At 42.5% G+C, this 21956-nt stretch overlaps 2 protein-coding genes across 3 annotated transcripts; both read left to right on the forward strand.

Moving 5' to 3' along the window:
- Positions 1-5102: 5102 nt before the first annotated feature.
- Positions 5103-9431, forward strand: LOC123153477 (receptor kinase-like protein Xa21). Its single transcript, XM_044572583.1, has 2 exons — positions 5103-8307; positions 8456-9431. Exons 1-2 carry the CDS (start codon positions 5103-5105, stop codon positions 8854-8856), a joined length of 3606 nt encoding a protein of 1201 aa, XP_044428518.1. The 3' UTR covers positions 8857-9431.
- Positions 9432-13378: 3947 nt separating this feature from the next.
- On the forward strand, positions 13379-19383 carry LOC123148208 (uncharacterized). 2 transcript variants are annotated; one of them, XM_044567578.1, is made up of 8 exons: positions 13379-13731; positions 14352-14428; positions 14991-15142; positions 16263-16446; positions 16823-17125; positions 17216-17293; positions 17995-18438; positions 18776-19383. In XM_044567578.1, exons 1-8 carry the CDS (start codon positions 13509-13511, stop codon positions 19223-19225), a joined length of 1911 nt encoding a protein of 636 aa, XP_044423513.1. In that variant the 5' UTR covers positions 13379-13508; the 3' UTR covers positions 19226-19383. The 2 variants fall into 2 exon arrangements, with proteins under 2 accessions (XP_044423513.1, XP_044423514.1); XM_044567579.1 differs by having other exon boundaries at positions 13380-13731; positions 14352-14419.
- Positions 19384-21956: the final 2573 nt, after the last annotated feature.

Below are 21956 nucleotides of genomic sequence, written 5' to 3' on the forward strand. Positions count from 1 at the left end.
TTCCCCAATGAAGACTACTCTCCCGACGTCGATCACCTCGACGGCATGACAAACGATGCACCTGCATCCTCTTCCGCTACTCCGTGTGTCATCTTATCCTCATTGTTAGGATTAGCATTTGGTTTACTACTAATAGCAACCTATATGAATATAATACTTGTTTCTTATCATCTCGATTGCATGACTAGTTTCAACAATATGTTGCTTGGTTTGGTGCTATTACTTATACATTGTTTTTATGGATTAAACTTAAAGGAAAATTCCTTAAATATTTAACAATCCAAAAACCTGAAATGTGTAGGCAACTTTTATCCAAATGCATTTATTACGACTCTCAAAGCTCCTAAGTTGGAGGGTGTGAATTACAAGAGATGGCACGCGAGCGAAGTTCTCAGACTTACCACCATGAATTGTTTTCATGCCTCTAAGGGCAATCCAGATGGAGAGCTCACTCTTGAACAGGAGCAAGCTTTCCAGGCTACATACACCCTTTTCAGAGGTGTTGTTCTAAGTGTTCTTGGCGATAAGATGTTATATCCCTTCATGACCATCATGGTCGGTCAGGATATGTGGGATGCGCTTGAGGCCAAGTTTGGGGTCTCGGACACAGGAAGTGAGTTGTATGTCATGGAGCAATATCATGACTACAAGATGACCAATGACCGCTCCGTTGTTGAGCAGGCTCATGAGACTCAATCGCTCACTAAGGAACTTGAGCATTTCAATTGTGTGTTACCGGACAAGTTCATTGCCGGAGGCATCATTGCCAAGTTTCATCCTTTGTGGAGGAATTATGCTACCTCTCTAAAGCACAAGAGACGAGAGTTATTGTTGTTAATCTTATTGGCACTTTTGATGTAGAAGAGAAGGCGAGGGCGAACAACACACATAGTCGTTTCCATGAGGGAAACTCTAGTGCCTACTTGGTACAGAAGAAGAGTTTCCAACCCCATAAATTCAAGAACAAGAACTATGCGGGCAAAGGAAAGTTCGAAGGCAAGAACAAAGTCCAACAGTCCGCCAACTTCAAGAAGAATAAGGAGGCCTATAAGAAGAATGTATAATGCCATGTATGCGATGGAGAAGATCATTAGGCTTCATCCTGCAAGAACCGTTGGGACTTGTGTCAGAATGAGAACAACGGCAAGACCGCTAATGTTGTAATTCGTGATGTTGAGATGAAGATGTCACATATGGTAAATTTTCTACCATTTTATTAGTATGACTTTCTCATGATTGGTGGATTGACGCTTGTTGTAAATATACATGTGTGTTATGATATCAACATGTTTTTTTCTTATCGCATCTCAAGAACTACATCAGCGTTAATGGGAACGGATCAAATGCGTTTGTTCATGGTGTTGGCATGATTGATCTGAAATTTTCTTTGAAAAAGATCATGCGGCTAAAGAACGTGCAACATGACCCTTCTCTAAATAAAAATCTTGTTTGTGGCTCTCATTTGTGTCGAGATGGCTATAAGTTGGTATTTGAGTCCAATAAGGTTGTAGTGTCTAAGTGTGGACAATTTATTGAAAAAGGCTTGTTCCAATAAATTGTCCACACTTAACACTACAAGCTTATAGGACTAAAATACCAACTTATAGCCATATCGACACAAATGAGAGTCACTAACAAGATTTTTATTTATATAAGGGACATGTTGCACGTTCTTTAGCGCACAATCTCTCCAAAAGTAAACCTTCGGATCAACCGTACCAACAACATGCACAAAAGCATGTGACTTGATTTCATCAACACGGCTGAGTTCTTGCGACCTGATAAGAAAACATGTTGATATCATAACACACATGTATATTTGCACCGGTGTCAATTCACCAATTAGGAGAATGGCATACTAAAGGAACGGTAGAAAAAATACCATACCCGACATCTTTCATCTCAACATCGTCAATAACAACATTAGCGGTCTTGCCCATGTTCTCATTCTGACGCACGTCCCGACGGTCCTTGCAGGATGAAACCCAATGATGTTCTCCACCTCATACATGACATTATCCTTTATTCTTATATGTCTCCTACTTATTCTTGAAATTGGCGGACTGTTGGACTTTCTTCTTGTCTTCAAACTTTAATTTGCCTGCATAGTTCTTATTTTTGAATTTCTAGAGTTGGAAATTCTTCTTCTGTACCAAGTTGGCACTATAGTTTCCCTCATGAAAACGAGCACATGTGTCTTTCGCCCTCGCATTCGTCTTCCACATCAAGAGTGCCAACAACATTAACAATAGTAAACTCTTGTCTCTTGTGCTTCAGCAAGATAATAAAATTCCTCCACGAAGAAGAAAGTTTGGCAATGATGCCTCAGGCAATAAATTTGTTCGGCAATACACAATCGAAATGCTCAACTTCCTTAGTGAGCGACCGAATCTCATGAGTCTGCTTAACCACGAAGCGGTCATCAGTCATCTTGTAGTCATGATATTGCTCTATGACATACAACTCACTTACTGCATCCAAGACCGCAAAATTGGCCTCAAACACATCCCACATATCCTTACCGACCATGATGATAACGAAAGGATCGAACATCTTGTAGCCAAGAACACTCAGAACACCTCTAAGAGGATGTCTATAGTCTGGAAAGTTTGGTCTTGTTCAGTAGTAAGCTCTCCCTCTCCTTAAATGGGAGCAGAACTGGTTTGAAAAAGGATCTTAGAGTGTCTAGGGTTGGGCCAGGAGGGTCTCTTAACGCCTTCCTTTTTCTGCCCTGACTTGTCCTTATAGGCATGAAAACAGATCATGGTGGTAAGCTAGAGAATTGCCCTTGCACGCCACCTCTTATCTTCACACCCTCAGACATAGGAGGCTTGGAAATCAGAACAAATGCAATTGGAGAAATTGCCTACACATTTCAGGTTTTTGGACTGTTGAATATTTCAAGATTTTTCCAATAAGTTTAATCCATAAAAACAGTGGATAAAATATGAATACCATAATAGCGATGATAACCAAAACAAGCAACCAATTTTTGAAACCAGTCATGCAATTGAGATGATAAGAAACAAGATCATATCCATATGACTCCTACTAGCAGTAAAGCAAATGCTAATCTTAAAAGTGAGGATAAGATGGCATACAAAGCAATGAAAGAGGATGCAGGTTTGCCGTTTGTCATGTCGCCAAGGAGCTGGTCAACGTCAGGGAAGTAGTCGTCGTTGGGAAACTCGTTGTCAAGGATGTCACTGTTTGTTGTTACGATGAACAAGGATCCAGCAGTGGCGCAAAAGCGCTCTCCAAAAACCTGATCACCCCTATTCCGTAGCAGATCACAAGAGTCGGAGTTTTTGATGCCTACTTTCTCACTTCCCGGTGCTGAGAAGCGAGATGAGAAATCGATAGGCGGCGCAAAGCTTGAAACCGAAGGTAGGAGTTGAAGTAGCATATATGGAGAAGAGGAGTGACCTCTCTTATAGACTTCAAGAAGTGGAAGCGAAACCAAAACACTAATGGAAAGATGATGGAATATAATGGCATCAATAGGGAGATGAATGAAAATATTCACAACGTTCAGTTTCATTTCCCACTAGTGTAAAAGGTTTCCGACTTCTTTCTTGCATGACAGCATGCACGGAATGAAGGAAACGGAACCACAATACTAATGGAACAACGAAACCGAAACATTAGTGTCATCAATGAGAGATGAATGGAACATTCACAACCATTCAGTTTTGTTTTCCACTAGCACAAAATATTTCTGCATCTTCCTTGTTATGTATGAACGTGTCACATGGGACTATGAGATTTTCCTAGGAATTATTGGATATAACAAATATGATAAAGCCGAATAATTCCAATCATACGTGATAGTCATTGCCAGCCTCATCATGGATAAAAAAGGAAATGGTACCACTATCCTTCTTCCTCCGACGGCAACTTTTTTTTTTCGAGAGTACACCAAAAGCATTACCATATTTTATAGAAAATAGAAAATATTTACCAGTCTACTACAAATGCGAACATTCGGATAGACAAGAGTCCCACTCAATACACCAACACCTGAAGAAACGCCTAGGCTAACTTCTCACAAATCATTGCAAACCACCAACACCAACACCGGCTTGCCTCCACTCGACGACCTCATTCAACACTTGAGCAGAAAGCTCGAAAGCGACTTCTCAATTATCAAAACACCTGACAAGACCGGCCATTTCAACAATGGTGGCTCCTTCCATTTTTCGGCAGAACAGCTTCCAGCTCCTCAATGTTGACTGAGAGACAATACGGCAGAGAAAATAAACGCATCACTAGTTCAGATTCTTCACATGCAAATAGCAGTATGTTTTAGCAGACACCTCTCGCCTCTGAGCTAAGTAGTGTCCCCAGCAACGACAACAAGAGAGGAATCTTCAGAGGAGCACAAAGTCTAAAACAGCTGGAGGAGCACTGGATTTCTTACGAGAGACAATGTATCCTTTCACACAGCGCGACAGTGACACGGATGCAACAGCACCAGGATAATCACATATACCAATATAAACGCAGGCGAGCCGCAATATGTCGGCCGAGAATTTGGCAAAGAGACAAAGAGAGTTTACTCCCTTAACCTGGCACACCATGATGTTTCATTTAGCTCCGTTAACTCCATAGTCTCCATCCACTCAGACTCCATCCATGTACAGTACAGTCTCAAGGTAAACAATCTAGGCCATAACAAGCCCACTGGAGATCGGCAACCTTGCGAGTCTGAAGAGGCTGCACGCAGCATAAGATTTGGTAGTCAACTTGGGATACAACTAATCAGTTAATTAAAGTCAAGTCATCGAGAACATGCTTAGTTAATTCTTCTCTTCTGGCATACAATACATAGCTAGTACTATATTTCTTCTTATAGTGGAATGGCAGCACTCCTGCCGCTGTCGGCAGATTCTCAATTGCACAAGGCAACAATGCATAAATCAACCATGGATGACTCGCAAGTCCTGCGTTGACCAGAGCACTGACGAGTCATGCTGGCTCACAAGTCATGCACTTGAGTACTCTGTTGACCCCATTTGTCAGCAACTTGAAAACAGATAATTAAGTTCACTGAGCCATGAATTATTGAGCAACTTGCCATGCTCAATCCATTATATATAACAATGCAAAGCAGGAAAGCGCACTTGTGTCTACCAGAACCAGAAAGAAGTGAGCAAAAGCAGCCAGCCTTTGGTAGAAACATAGTAGGCGCAGGGCTCCCCGTGCTAGTTTCTTTGCTCCTCGCACTCGCTGCTAGCACGGGGTCAGCACACATTCCACACGCCGGAACCGCCGCAAGTAATTCCAGCGACCACTCTGCTCTTCTGTCCTTCAAGGCGCTCATAAGGGACGACCCCTTGCAAGCTCTGGGGTCATGGGGCAACCGGTCCACGCCCATGTGCCAATGGCACGGCGTGGCGTGCGGCAGGCGGGGACGCCGCCGTGGCCGGGTTGTGGCGCTGGACCTCGGCGACCTCAACCTTCTAGGCGCAGTCTCCGCCTCGGTGGCCAACCTTACATTCCTGAGGAGGCTCCGCCTAGCCGGTAACCGCTTGAATGGCGCCGTGCCATCAGCTCTTGGCCACCTGCGGTACCTGAAGCGGCTCAACCTGTCGGACAACTCTCTGGACGGCGCTATTCCGCCGTCGCTTTCGCGGTGCCGGCAGCTCGACAGTATCAGCCTTGGATACAACAGGCTGAAAGGGAAGATACCCCGGGAGCTTGCAGCCTTGCCCAACCTGGGTTTACTCGAGCTCGGCCGGAACGAGCTCCAAGGGGAGATACCGCATGAGCTTGGCTCCTTGCACAATCTTGTGGTACTCGATCTAGGCCACAACCAGCTTGGAGGAACCATCCCTGCGGAGATCAGCAACCTTGTGAACCTGGAGTATGTGGACATTTCAAACAATAAGCTAACAGGAGAAATACCCCCTGGCATAGGTAACCTTGTCAAACTAGACACACTTTCTCTGAATTCAAATCAACTGTCTGGTTCTATTCCAAGTTCAGTAGGAAATCTCTCGGTGCTGGGCTTTCTTAGCCTGGCCACAAATAACCTTACAGGAAGTATTCCAGCATTACATAATCTTTCATATCTCTCGGTACTCAATTTAGGAAACAATGGCCTGACAGGATGCATCCCACCTGGGTTAGAGAACCTCACATCACTCTCTGCCATATCTCTTAGCCGAAACCATCTAACTGGCCAAATTCCAGCATCAATAGGGAACCTCAACTTGCTTGAACTCCTTTATCTGTCATTCAATAATCTTACAGGTCCCATACCCCACTCCATTGGAAACCTACACTCCCTCGCTGAAATTGGCCTCGAAAACAATGAATTAGAAGGGCCATTGCCTCCTTTGCTATTCAATCTTTCCTACCTCCAAGTTATCAATGTACAAAGCAATTATAACCTCAATGGGTCTTTTCCATTCGACATGGGAAACAACCTTCCAGGCCTACAGGTCTTCCTTGCAGCTTATAATCAATTCCACGGTTCTATTCCTCCCTCTTTGTGCAATGCCTCTATGATTCAAATGATCCAGCTCCTTCATAACTCCCTAACAGGAACAATTCCCAGTTGCCTAGGAATTCGCTTGAGGAGCTTGTCCGTATTAACCATTGCCGAAAACCATATTCGAGCAACACAAGATGCCGACTGGGGTTTCGTGTCCAGCCTAAGCAATTGCAGTAATTTGCAAGTGTTGGATTTAGGTGGTAATATGCTTGAAGGTGAAATACCAAGTTCGGTAGGCACCGTCTCCACAAATCTAGAGTTTCTTAACATGCAAGATAACAGCATAACGGGGAAGATTCCTGAAGTAGTGGCGAACTTGAGCAATCTGCGCGCACTTTTTCTAGATAGTAACCATTTAAAGGGTACTATTCCAACCTCTCTTGGCAAGTTGAAGAGACTAAATTTGTTAAACCTAGGAATGAATGACCTATCAGGATCGATCCCTCCCACATTCAACAATCTTACACAACTAAGCGAACTTAAACTTGGTGGCAACATGCTTAGTGGAAGCATACCTTCTAGTCTCATGGCATGTCCATTACAAAAACTAGACCTTTCAAACAACAGCCTTGGTGGTCCAATACCTAGGGACCTATTCCTTATAAACACATTGTCCATCTACATGAGACTCCAAAACAATCTATTAACCGGGGATTTGCCTACAGAATTAGGTAACCTAAAGAATATTGGGGAACTTGATTTCTCCGGTAATCTGATATCTGGAGAGATTCCGATCTCGCTTGGAGGGTGCCAGACACTGCAGTTTCTGAATGTATCTCGGAACAACCTTCAAGGGACAATTCCGCCATCAATCATGCAGATGAAAGCCCTATTGATGCTTGATATTTCCCATAATAATCTCTCAGGGAGCATTCCTGGGTTCCTCGGGAGCATGGAAGGGCTTGCTAGTTTGAATCTCTCATTCAATAACTTGGACGGTGAGGTTCCAACAGATGGGATCTTCAGCAAGGCAGCTTCCGCCTCAGCCTCAATTATGGGAAATGATGGCCTGTGTGATGGAATCCCTCAACTGAAGTTGCCACATTGCTCCAACCTCACCACCACGAAACCAACTCAGAAACTGGTCATAATATTCTCCATATGTGGAGCAGTCATACTTATCGCATTAGTATTTGCACTGTCGACATTCTACAGTAAGAGCAGGAAGATGAAAGCAAACAAGCAGACATCATCCATCGGCGAGCAATATTTAAGGGTTTCTTATGCTGAACTGGTCAGTGCAACTAATGGTTTTGCTTCAGAGAACCTCCTTGGAGCAGGAAGCTTCGGCTCGGTGTACAAGGGAACAATGAGGATAGATGACCAGCAAGTAGTGATTGCTGTGAAGGTGCTCAACCTCACACAGCGAGGTGCATCCCGAAGTTTTGTTGCAGAATGTGAGACCCTGAAATGTGTTCGACATAGGAATCTTATGAAGATATTGACAGTGTGCTCAAGTATTGATTCTCAAAGCCGTGACTTCAAGGCCCTCGTGTATGAATACCTACCAAATGGAAATTTGGACAAATGGATACACCACCATCCCATAGAAGATGGTGAAAATAGGTCACTGCATCTCCGTGTGAGACTGCAGATTGCAATTGATGTAGCATCATCACTCGAATACCTTCACCAACATAAGCCAATGCCAATTATTCACTGTGATCTTAAGCCCAGCAATGTTCTCCTCGATGGTGAAATGATTGCTCATGTTGGTGATTTTGGGCTTGCAAGGTTTCTACATCAAGACTCAGAGAAATCAACTAGTTGGGGATCGATGAGAGGCACAATCGGCTATGCCGCTCCAGGTGAGCTTTTAACTCTCTTCTAAAATAACCCCCTTCAAAATTCTGGAATTGGTTTTCAAGATTGAACACCCCGCCCACCACTCTTAAGTTAAATATGGCTATTTAACCTGCTCATTTCATTTTGCTCACATTTTTCTGTCAATTTCAGAGTATGGACTGGGCAACCAAGTTTCAATCCATGGTGATGTCTACAGCTACGGCATACTGTTGCTGGAGATGTTCAGTGGAAAAAGGCCAACAGAGAGCAGATTCGGAGAATCCTTTGGCCTTCACAAGTATGTGCAAATGGCATTGCCAGAAAGGGCAGCAGAGGTCATAGACCGAGACTTACTAGCAGAGACAGAAGATGGCAAAGAAAGCAGCTCAAATTCTAACAGAAATATGGATCTGAGAATTGCTTGCATCACTTCAGTTCTGCGCACTGGGATTTCATGCTCACAAGAGACCCCAACGGATCGCATCCAAATCGGGGGTGCTCTGAAAGAGTTGCTGGCAATAAGAGACAGATTTGACAAGGAGATGTGTGCGGAAGGCGAGCCAGCAAACTAAAGCATACGAAGCCATTCAAGCAACCAGGACTGGTCAATATGGACGGCAAGCTGCCATTTCAATGAGGCTCCAGCTAGTTCCAAATAAATAAATAAAAGTAGTTGTGTTTTGTGGAATATTTGCTGTATTACCGTAATGGTATATCTGTATTGTTGAATTGTACGTGTATATGGTGTTGTATAAACCATATGTTCTAGAATAAGTCCATGGTGTAGCGCATGCGTCTGCTTGTTGTAATAATCAGCCGGTTATTGAGATTAGCGTGGGGATCATACCGGCTGATCTCTCTGTAATCTGTCAATCACCATGGACCTATATAACACGTATGCGTCCCTGCCTAACAGCACACGCTTCCAGCCCCACTTTGTTACTTTAATAAACTGCCTTATGTATTCTCCACGACTACAATTTTTTACTGAGTATATGACCAGAACAATGCTTAGCTAGGAGAACAAGATTGCACGCTTTCACATCATTCCCTTCACGCAATGCTTAGCTTATCTTATTCGCTTACATCCTCGATTATGACCAGGATTTCATCCATGACTGGGTACTTCTTCCCTTGGAGCTTGCAACGTGCGCACATCACACGTGTAAACTAGCACTAATCGCGGAGATGGATTGGTAAGAATGGAAGGAAGGAGGCGTTACCTCCGTCGTGGTGGGCGAGGACAAGCCAAGCAGCTAAGCGAGGCTGCCGCCGCTGCGGAGGAATCTGACGGCGGAGTTCGTCGCGGCGAAGTGGGGCGGCGGGTAGAGGCGCCAACCGGCGGCCGAGTGGCGGCGGAAGTCGAGGACCCGACGAAGCAGAGAGCAAATGTATAGCAGGCTCGTGCTTGTCATGGGCTAAAAATAAACGCTATTGGATTATCTTTTGGCCCAACACAATAGCTTCGGCTAGAGAAACCATGATTTACTAATACGCACGCATCCCTAAAAAAATACTAATACGTACGCAAATCTCGAAAAATACTAATACTTACGCGGATATTAGCAGATTGATATTTGGTAGAATATTAATTGTACACGGATCTTAGGTGGATATTGATCATATCTTAATACTCCCTCCGTTTCCAAATATAAGTCTTTATAGAGATTTCACTAAGTGACTACATACGAAGCAAAATGAGTGAATCTACACTTTAAAATATGTCTACATACATTTATATGTTGTATTTCATTTGGAATGTCTAAAAAACTTATATTTAGAAACGGAGGAAGTATATGATTAATTAATGCTAATTATCCATATTCAGTATGATACTAATTACTACAAGTTAAATATGTTGAGCGCTCGTCACTAAAGCAATTTAGGTCATTCAATTGTCATAATTTGATGGCCAACATTAGCTGGGTCAGTCCTTTTGAGTCTTTTTATACTAGTATAGATATAGACATAGGGATTATTTTGAGATGGAGAAAACATGAGTTGGTCGCCAAGCGACTGGCAGTTAGACCGTATGCTGAGTTTATAAACAACCTAAGTGCTTAAAAGTTCAACTGCACAATTTGGCACTCACGATCACATGGTATTTCAAGATGCACGGTCCAAGAAAAAAATGTAGCCCAATAATTTTGTGTTGGATGACAGTATTAGCTCAGACAGGAATACCATGTAGCGCCTTTTGTAACTGTTAACGTCGTGGTCATCTATAAGTGTGTCAAGCAGGCTGGCCCATTTAGCAAGAGCATGAGGAACTGTTTTGGTGAATTTTTTGGAACCTTCCATCCAATTTTGGAAGGGTTCTAGATTTTCTTTCATTTTGGGGTTTTTTCTTTTATTTTTATTATTTATCATTTTTATATTTTTCTTCTCTTTTTATGTTTATTTTCCTTTTATTTATTCATGATTTTAAAATTTTCTGAACTTTTAAAAATTCTTTATTTTTCTAAATTCACAGACATTTTTCAAATTCATGAAGTATTTTCAAATTAACAAATATTTTTTAAAACCACAAACAATTTTTCTAATTTGTGAATATTTTTTGAATTCATAATTTTTTTAAACCACTGGAATATTTTTTAATTTTTGAACATTTTTAAATTCAGGTACCATTTAATTTGAAGCCACTGGAATATTTTTTAATTTGTGAACATTTTTAAATTCAGGTACCATTTAATTCATGAACATTTTTTGAAGTCACTGGAATATTTTTTAATTCGTGCACATTTTTAAATTCAGGTACCAATTAATTCATGAACATTTTTTAATCTGTACACAATTTTCAAAATCATGAAAAAATCCAAATTTGCCAACATACTTTTAAGTTCATGAACATTTCCAAATCCACGATTGATCCAAAAGTTGTTTTGAAGAACGACGTTGTTGTATATCCTTAGTTATGCAATACCATGAGATTTCTGGCTCAAAGCTTCCCACCACGAGTTTGTAAGGAGTACATATCTTGACCAACAACTCCAATATATGCACTAATAGTCTCAACACATTTCACTTGTCTAACTTTTTGTTGGCATGTCTTAAGTTCAACACACTCGGTCCCTACCTAAACCCTCAACACACTCGGTCTACGCACTAATAGCCCCAACCATAAGGCCTCTAGTGTGTTTGATTATGTTGATTTAGAGTGATCATGTTGCTTTGTGTACTCACCTAGTGGGCATCTCAAGTTTACAACACACAAAATTGCACATACTATTGAAGACGTCATAAGATGTTTTCCATTTCTCTTACAGATGTTGTTAGTTGTGGTTTTCGTTGTTGCAATAATAAACTTTTAAAATTATTCAAATTTGTTAAGATACCATAGGAGGAGGATGACCAGTGGAGGGGGAGAGAGAGCATGCCGAGTGACAAGGTATGAAGGGTGGAAATATTTTTGTAGAATGATAAGGCAAACTATAAACAAAAGTATGGGAGGGATTGTCAAAGGTTGTTCGTTGTTTAAAAAAAGTAGTGTTGTTTTTCCATTCAAAAGATTTTCTTAAGAATTTTCCAGTGGGTATTTTCTTAAGAAATGACTAGGAATTTTTCTAATAATTTATTTGTACTATTTTTTCATGTATTACTTCTGCTCGTAAAAAAATGCTTTGTTTTTCCTACATTACGAACGATTGTATTTTTACTAATTGAACTATAAAAATGTCTTATATTTAATTACAATAATTCCAAGGGCATGTCCAAGGAAGGGGCCCATTTCCCCTAATGTGTTAGTGTGGACAATTGAAACACGTCCATACACAAAAACACATGCCAAACAATTTTCAATGAAGTCAGGCCAAATGTTGAGACTCTCCCAAAACCTAGGCATATGTGGGAGAGACATGAGGTTGTCCGATATCCCAGCTCCATCACAAACCCAGCAAAAAAGAACTGTCTGGTCCTCACTTTATGCACACTATGTTCTATCCTCTCCTCCCCGGAACCCTAGCCCCGATGCACCCCAAACCCTAGCTCCGTCTCTGCTCAACTGATCAGAGTAGAATGAGAGGATATAATGGAAAGAGAGTGAGGACTTTTTCTTGGGTTTGAGATCAGCCCGGAGTGTCTGACTAATCTGGCGGACATGCTCAGACATCTTCATTTCTCACTCATATATGGGCTTGAGGCGATCCAAACATTTTACTCGAATTTGGGAAACCCGTTGAATGAACGTTTTGTGTCCGGACTATCTGCTCGGATATACAGAGAAATGGGATTTGCCATTGGAATCATCAGTTACATTGCGGGCTTGCATTTTGTTGAAAAGGAGGAAAACCTCCGGCCCTGCATCAGAGTGATGCATGCGGCCATTTTATTGATCAATAGTGCAAAAACAAAGGCTTAGGTTCAGTACTGGCTCACAAAAGGAGCACAAAAGGAGTAAAGATAATAATTGTCACAACCGGCAAAAAAACATGCCAAGATGACTAAACACCTAGCCTATTATTGGATCGCCATCCAAACCGGTTGTAGATAACCTGTGCTACGTCTCTCATCGGTTGCACCCAGTAACCAAAAGCTTCTTGGAGTCCGCATGAGTGAGTAACGATCATGCGCGGATTCAAGCAATGGTCCCGCATTTAGTTGTCAAATCGAAAAACATTATTTTTCATAATACTACACATCAGGGAGGCGTTGCCTTAGCGGATGATTTGTACGAGAGGAGCATTCAAGTGGCGTCGGGATTGCAAAATGGTAGTGGGCGACATACAACAGAAGAACCCAACGATCTACAGGGCGATCATACATGAAATCATACACCAGAAAACTCTTTTGTGATATTATCCATGAATTTAGCAGCTCGAATGTCGAGGCTCACAAACTCGTGAAGCACACATTGTCCCTAGGGGCTGGCCGCCATGTTTGGTTAGGTCAGCCCAACGGTCCTCATCTCGTCCTTGTAAACACTGTGACATTGAATTTAAAGCTTCAGAGTTTGCCTAAAAACTAGTAAGAAGGAAAAAAAACTTTCCATCTTTGAGTTTGTGAGCCCTAGCCCTGTGTACTCGATCGGAAAAGCCCTAGCACGCCCTTTCTATTTCAGTTCCATTCCATCCCGAGAAAACAAAACAAAAAGAAATACTTTCTCGGAGAGCAACAAGAGTCCACTAGTCCTACTCCGGTCCGGCCCTCCCCGCAGCCGCCGCGCGCACAGGCACAGCCCCACAGCCCCAAACCAGAGCGAGCGGTCGGCGGCGCGGCGGAAGGGGGAATGATGGATGCGCGGCGTTGGCAGTCCCCGGCGGCGGCGGCCGCGGCGGCCGAGGCGGCGGCGGAGGACGCGTCGGGCGGCGGGGGCGGGCCCTCGAGGCGGCCGCCGCGCCGCGGGCTGCAGCGCGCGTCGCCCTACGGGCTGGGCCCCCGGCGCTGGCTCCCGAAGCCCCCGGTGGCCTCTAGTGTCTTCCCCGCCGCGTCCCGTGACCACGCCGCCGAAGGTATATCCTCTCCCCCACCATTGTTATGTTCCGCGATTGGCACCAATCTAGGGTTGCATAAGCACCGCAGAAGCCTGCCGATCCGGTCCATTTAGCTGATTTATTCATGCCTGAGAACTTCATTTTGTTTTATCTGTTTGATTGATGTGGTTTGGTACCGTTACCATTGTCCTCCTTGGAACGTGCATAATATGGTTTGTTTGCCGAGTCAGCATGAGGTCAAGCTTGTGAGCTGAATCCTTGCCATAGGTACAAGTTTGTGCAAGCGTCCGGCCAGCATTGTAGATTTGCAGTAGAATTTCAATTTCTGCAGTAAGCAGAGTAGTTTCCACGAGTTCAGTTCACTATTGGATACTAATTCATCCTGTGTCTTGTGTTCACCGATGAAGCGATTCCTTATTTGATCTGGGTATTGGATAATATACTCCTCTTTGCACCATTTATTATTGTTTTAATTTAATCTATGACGTGATCTAAAATTTGGATTGTCTCATATGCCTGTTGCCTCGTTGGTTAATCTAGAGTGATTGTTCGAATAAATTAATGCAAAAGTAGCTCCTTCTTTTTCCTGCAAAGCATGTCTAAGCTGGATCCCTTGTTGCTGCTTCCAATGTTTGCAGGCGATAATCGGATGGGTCAATATGAATCAATGGATGTAGCGCATGAAGCGAGCAGAGTAACGCATGAAGTAAGCAGGGTACATTTTAATTATGCATTGAATGCATTAGCTTGCCTTCCTATGATTTGTATAACTTAATGGATCTGCTATATATAGAGCTTCTTTGCATACTTTACGTTGTCTCCAATGCCATGCTGCCACAGTTACAATAAACTGTAGGCCATGTCAAGTATTGTGCAGGTGATCTCAATGAGTGGCACACAGATGTTTCACGGCAAAGAAATTAATATAACAATGCATACCATAGAAGTTCTGCTCTGTTCATAGTAAAAGAATCCAATGTTCAAATGGTTTTCCTTCATCTGTCCAGATCACTAGAAAATAGTCCATTTGACATTTCCCTCATCAGGTTAATGCCCGAATCGGTTAATCTTTTTAAGTGCATGTACTGGTGGAACTGAAAGATGAGAACCATATATGTAATTCTGAGCTGATATATTGTTTGAGAGCTGCAAGGTCAATTGTTCACTTTGTGATTTTACTCTGCTAGCATGGCTGGCGACTAGTATTACATTTGACTTCCAGTTATGATGTGTCTGCTGGTGATTTTCTGTAACCTCTGATCTGCCTGAAACTGCAGAATAAGTCTATGGAACCAAATACCAATGCTATAACCAATGTGGCCCTAGCGTTTTCAAACGAAGCCAACCTGCTGCCTGAAGGTGATTACATAAATCGAAGCAGTGGACTTGCTGAAATCGAGAAGATCATCAAACAGAAGCAATTTTCTAGGTAGGTTTTGTGGTGCGCACTTTTAGACTCTGTTTTAATTCAATCTTCAAATATATTTCGCTGGATCCTTTTCTAAGTGTGGAAATGTGGGAAACCAAAACCATATTCCTTTTTGTCCAGAACTAAAAATACCCCCTTACTTAACTGTAAGATGGGGAAAACAATAGAAACACTGTTATGTGAGGAACCACATATGGTCGGAGGACCCTAGCCCCGGTCACATCACCCCCTCGTCCATCCCAAAGTGGTTAGGATTTCTGTACTGCTACAAGTTAATTATTAAGGTTCAAATTTGTATTAGGTGCAGAGTCCAGATTAGTTATTAGGTTCAGAGTCCAGATTAGAACCTGTTTCAGAGTCCAGATTGTATTTCCTTTGAGTTGGCTTGTCAGCCAAGCTATTGCTGTTATGTATGGGGCTTCTCCCACGTCAATAAACATCAGAATTCAGAGTATTACTATCTATTAGGCCTAGAGTGTTGCAAGCACAAGTTAGAAGTTCAGAGCTCTTTGAATGGGTTGTTTGCATGTGTCCATAAAGTTGAGAAAAGGAAGAATACATTAATAACTCTATTTTTACAACTAATCTGATAGATGAAATGCTTGGGTAATTGATTCTGGGTAATAAATATCTAATTTTACAACTAGTCTAATAGTAGATTACATCTTTAGCTAATTGGTTGTGGCCTTTAAGATTGTACGCATAATTATTTTCCCAATTGTCAGATTAGTATACTGCTGTTCTTTCTTATGGGGAGTCTTTTGCTTGCTGTAGTGGCGTAGTCTTCTGAATTCTGCTGTGCCTATAAGAGTGTTTACTGGAGTGTTCCCTCTCATTATTATTTTCATCTTGCCAGGGTTTTCTTAACTGGAGTAAACACACATCATTCAAAATTTTAAAAATACGTCTCTTACCCTCTTTAGCTTTCCACTAGCTCCATAGCATATACCAATTGGTTATCTAGTCTCCACCTTAATTCTTATTGATTGAAAGCACTCAAGTTTTACTTTTGACCAAAAGCACTCAAGTTTTACTTTTGACCAAAAGCACTCAGCTATTGCGTTTTGTTTATCGAAATTTGAAATCTCAGCTGAATGGATTTATTTATTTTGCCTGACAGGGATGAAACAGAACGTTTGATAGAGATCATGCGTTCGAGGACTCCTGATCTCCATGAGGACGATCAGAGAGCTACGCAGTCTTTTGCGAAAGAAACTGAAACTACACCGTTTTCTAACAAACTGGTGATACCTGCAAAGCCAGATGAACGAAATTGGGGGACTGATGTGTTTGCACAGTCAAATGTAAGATCATCATAGCTCTACAATTTCATCTCCTAATTATTTCTGTACAAACGGTCCTTAAACAAATGCTGGGACTATTATCCCTGTTATTTCTTATCTGTATGGAATACGATTTCCAGGTTCCGTCTGTTTGTTTGTGAAATTCAAATGTGTATGCCTGTATAATACTAGTTTCCTGACTACGCTGCCAATATGAAAATCTTTATAGTTTTCTTCATCTACAATATTTTGAAGTGATTTATTTTTGTCTACTAGTAAATTTCTATGTTGTGCAGGAGCAAAATGTATGCATATTATTTAGAAAATATCATAATATACCTACTTTTCCTGCATGATTTCTTGTTCATCCGATTTATGATTTTCATTGGCTTTCTAGGTGCATGATGTTACTTCACCCATTGAACTTGCTAGAGCTTATATGGAAGCACAGACCTCAGCAAGTGTACATGAATCTCAAAAGAGAAAATTCAGAGCTTTGAGTCATGGAGTTGAAATTGAGAATTCAGCATCAAAAATCTTCCCTAAAGTGGCCATGGACTCTCCTGTGCGCTGGCCAGGTTCAGTTGTCCGAGACCATACAAACCACTACCTTACACCACAAAGTAATAAACGAAGAGCTCTTCCTCCTGCATCCTCTCGCTCACCATATACTGGCTCAGTTTTCCGAAGATCTGTCAAGGTCTGTCCGGTTATGATTTTTATGTGATTCCTGCCACGTGTCACATTTCTGGGGCTGTAATTGCGTCTGTTTACTGGTATGTGCTTACAGAGAACAGGACAGCTTGATACCTATAGTAACTTATCTGGGCGGCCACAGCTTTCAACACCTTTTTCCGTTGGAAGTAAGGTATTGCTTAATTACCCATGGTTTTTTGTTCTCACCATGATGTATCACTTTTTTCTTTTGCTTCATTAGTTCGTTGATATTCAGTTTTGAGTAATAAGCTCATTTAGGATAGATATGTCCATCATGAGATCATCCATCATTTTGTGGCATGGCTTGACATTTTTTTTGATCTTCTGTTGTCACTTTAGCCATGAAATAGGCATTGCCAGACCAACTGATACCTCATACCAAACAAGAAGGCTAGGTTGGAGCTAGGATCATACACTCCTAGAACAATCCACTCTTCAAACCAATCACTCCAATCGTATATTTCCAGATTGCAATATTCATTGTTGGGAATACCGTGACCCAGTTGATCATTTAAGATTGGAACTATTGTGATAACTACTGAAGCTAAGATGACTGCATTGAATTATTATGTAATTTTGTGGCGTCATCTTTCATATTGAAACCTGAGTAGATTTGCATTCCTGCAGTTCATTCAGTATATCCTCAAAAGTTTTGGACTACGATTCAAAACTGAAAGTGGGTTACAATATTGTCGCTATCTTTAAAACCTTTAGTGCTGACTGCTGACGTCCTATCTTTAAAACTTCAGTGCTGACTGCTGAGGTCTGAAGGCATTAACTGTTTGGATTATCTTACAACACATAATTTGCATACATAATTCATCTGTTCTGACCCCTTTTCTGAAAATATAGGCTATGCTAGAGGATAAAATGACATCAACTGATGGTGTTCTTGGAGTGCAACCATCAACCTCTTCCGAAAGAGTACATGCAGATGCCGTTGGCACTGATACTCCACATACATTCACCCTAGAAAGACCTCACGGCAAAGGCACCATAGAAAGTGGCTCGAGTACTGGACGTGTACCAGTGGCAGACAATATTTCCAAGCATGCTGCTGTATCTGTTCATCCGAAGTCAAGCCAGACAGCTCAGAAAATACTCCAGCATCTTGAGAGGACAATTCCATCCCCTACAGTAAAGCCAGAGCTAAGGCGAACTGCAAAGAGAACTATTTCCCCTGTTGTCATCAGCAGCCCGTATAAAATGCCCGACTCCGTCACTAATAATGCTCCCAGACAGAACAGCCTCAATGAGCATGCCAGTGCTTATCAGGCAATTTCAAATGTGAAGAAGGTATATATCCCAATGTATTTTCCAGCGTAATAATCTTACTTACTATTTGTGAAATGCATCTACTCAAGTTTGCAATTCGGGATTCATATTTAACACCAGCCATTGGCTAGTGTTTGTATAGTCAATGGCTATTTAAACTAGGCTGAAACACTTGGAAGAATTATGTTAGTGCGATGCAGCTGAATAGTGTTTCCTTGCAACGTTTTCTTCTGACTACAGGCTACTTGTTTAAGTTTTATGTAGTATTGGTACTGTTTGTTAGTCATTTAGCAGATGCTTGGCAGAATCATACTATGAACAGTTATTTACTCAGATAGCTGTGTTTACTTCTGTTCAGGTTCAGGAACCCCCAAGCAGCTCCAATTGTGAGGAGCCGGCTCCAAAGGTCCAGAGCCCAGTGGCCACCCCAGAAGTTACTGAAATGACCGGCTCACAGCATCTTTCGAAGCCCGACGCGGCAACTGCACCAGCTGCAGCAGTCTCGGATAAAAGCGCGACCAATGGTTTCATGTTCTCGTTCCCTGTCACCAAAACCTCAGTTTCGCTTCCAGAACCGCCACCCACTCCTACTTTCTTCTCACCGCCGAAAAGGAGCCCGCCAGCTGACATCCAAGATATCCCCAAGTTCAACTTTGGCTCACCAAGTTCTACGGACAATCTCGTTTTCTCTGTCGATGCAGCAGGCGGCTCTGCTGGTGCAGAGGAAGTGGCTCCAACCTTCAAGTTTGGGTCGGACAAGCGAGAGCTTTCCTTCGACGTGGCTGGGAAAGACGCGGTTGTCTCTTAGAGATGGGCATCCTCTGCTATCTGAACCCGCTCGCACTTGTTATTTGCTGGGATGACGGCACCATTTATAACAAACAATACGTGACTTATACAAGAAAACATGGGCCTCGCATACCCCAGTATTTTCAATGCATATTTTTGCAGATGCTCCTGTCCTGAGTTGTGTGCCATTTGCAGGATCTCCCTCCTGTGGTTCTCTCAACCAGGCCTGGAGCTGGAGTCAGTTGGGCATCAGCCAATTTGGTGTCCACACAGCTTTGGTATGCCTGAATAAAATTTCATAAAGCAATACCTTTTTGGTCCAAGGTATGCCTCTGATTATATATGTAATCTGTTGGAAAGGGCCTTCTTTTCTCCGTGGAACCGCGTCTGATCGCTCTAATTTCGATGTATCGTCCGACGCAAAAAATGAAAAGAGGCAAGCAGGATGATCTGGTTCGCAAAGACAGGAGTCGAGTCCGAGTCATGGGGGTGACCGGCTGATGCAGAAAGGCATTGACTGATTGCGTTTTCGCGCTGGCCTGATGCTACCTTTGAACTAAGCATGGCCAAAATATAGCGTGTCACTCTCATTAGAGGAGTATTATTAATAGTGATAGTCTATCTCATGCATGCATGGTGCTAAATAAAAGTTAACTTCGACGCGTTTGGACGGTTGGGCAGGGAGACGACGTCGCCTTCGTGACAGCGTTCGTGGCCTGGAGAAAGGGGAATCTTGTCCGTGCCATTATTGTAGGCTTGTAGTTATATATCTGCCCGGCACGGCGGGTGTGATTTGAGCGGTAGATCGTCCGATTATGGGGTCGATGATGTTTAAGTCTCAACAGCCGATCACAGTGTGTGCAGTGTAGTGGGCGTCCAGCGCCGGATGGAGGAGCTTGGAAGCTTCAAGAAGCTGAAAAGTAGGACTACACAGGATTCTGCAGAATGTGTGTATCTATGAAAACTACTCCTGCTACTTGACAGTGAAATCCACTAACCGCATGAATCCCAGAAGAAATTCGAGGCGCCATCATAAAATCGTGCTGATTCCTCTACCCAACCTTTTTCTTCTTCAGACCAGATGCGATGCCTACAACATTTTTTTTTCTGTGTCACCACGGAGAGGATGCAGAGCTCCCTCATCTTTGATGATCACGCCGTGATGATTGATTCCCCACTGTACCTTCCTCCATGCCACTGCTGATTCCAACGTGATCGTGTCGACGTCACGTCCGGGCCCCCCCTCCGTGACCGTGCGGGCGTGGCGAAAGCTTTCTTTGCGTCGCGGTACGGTGCAAAGGCAAAGGCAGAATATGGTCGTTGTCAAGGCATCAAACAAAACAGCCGGCCGGTCGACTAGCCAGCTAGGGTTTTTCGCGAGTGCTTACGCACGGAGCCACACCGGTCGGCCTGCAGCTGCAGCTGATACGCAGGATGAGCGCAGGACCAAACGCGTGGTGCTTCCGCCCTTTTCTGTTCCGCCCCCCGAGCTCTCCAAATATTCTGTTTTACGTTTTCGAACAAAAAAGGTACTCGTATGCGAGATTGTTTTGTTTCGAAACATGATAAAAAAACCCTGTCATTTTTTTTTGCTGAAAATGTCGATCTATTCATCTTCAATCATGGTAGTACAACGAACACCAAAAATAATAAAAAGTATATCCAGATTCATAGACCACCCAACGACGACTACAAACACTGAAGCGAGCCGAATTATTATTACCGTAAAGAAGAATTGACCGGTTAATTAGCAAAAACCCGCCCACAAGACTACGATCATCTAACACGATTGTACACAGGGCCCTACGTAGACATGACACACAAACGAGAAGAAGGCATTCACCACCGATGTCTCGAGAGGTTGTGATTTTCGTTGCTCATGAACGAGCTCAACTGGCAAGATGAATGTCCATCCCTCGGTTTGACGATTGGCATCCTAGTTTTAACTTGCATCGGTGAGCTCCTCAAATTGGATTGTAAGCATATCTTCAATCAATAAAACTTTCGCTTAAAAAAACACTACTCCATGACTGTATCTATAATATACAAATCGGCATTTCTAATACTCCTTGAAAAGATAAAATAAAATAAATTCCCATCCTACTTAAAAGGACGTTTTAAGATGTCTTGGGGTTCAACAAACACTCGAGAAAGTAACAATAGCAATTTCTTATGGTGTCCTATATTGGTGAATGGGAAAGGACGAGAATATGCAGATGTTTTTCCTCATTTGTATCCTTTTCATATGTTAAGCCAATCAGCAAGTCTTTTTTGCCACTTGTTGAGAAGGAACTTTAGGTGTGTGAATGTGATGACCACAACCCACAGCTTAAAGCAGCACCTCACCACGGGATGGCAACTTACATCTAAAAAGAAGGCCTTGCAAAAAAAGGCGAGCATACAGCACAAAGTAGAAACAGCAAAGAAACAAAAGAAGTTGATGCTAGCCGCACGATCACTAACCTTTGATTAGTTGATCAACACGTCATCGAGTTGGTTACCTAGGTACTTTTTTTTTGATAGAAACATTGCAAAACAGTCGCTGTTTCTCTTCGAACTGTAAGCTCTAGTTGCATCCGCGTTGCAACTTTTTCGTCGCTGCAACTTTAATTTTTTATGTAAAATGCTGTTAGACAATATATATATAATTAAATGATCTACTAGCTCCGCATGTCGCAGCGATGGACCCCATCGGGGGTTATATATGCATCTTACAACTTTCTTTAAGCACACACAACAATACCGATAAC

The sequence above is a fragment of the Triticum aestivum genome, chromosome 7A (assembly GCF_018294505.1).
Source record: "Triticum aestivum cultivar Chinese Spring chromosome 7A, IWGSC CS RefSeq v2.1, whole genome shotgun sequence".
NCBI lineage: Eukaryota > Viridiplantae > Streptophyta > Magnoliopsida > Poales > Poaceae > Triticum > Triticum aestivum.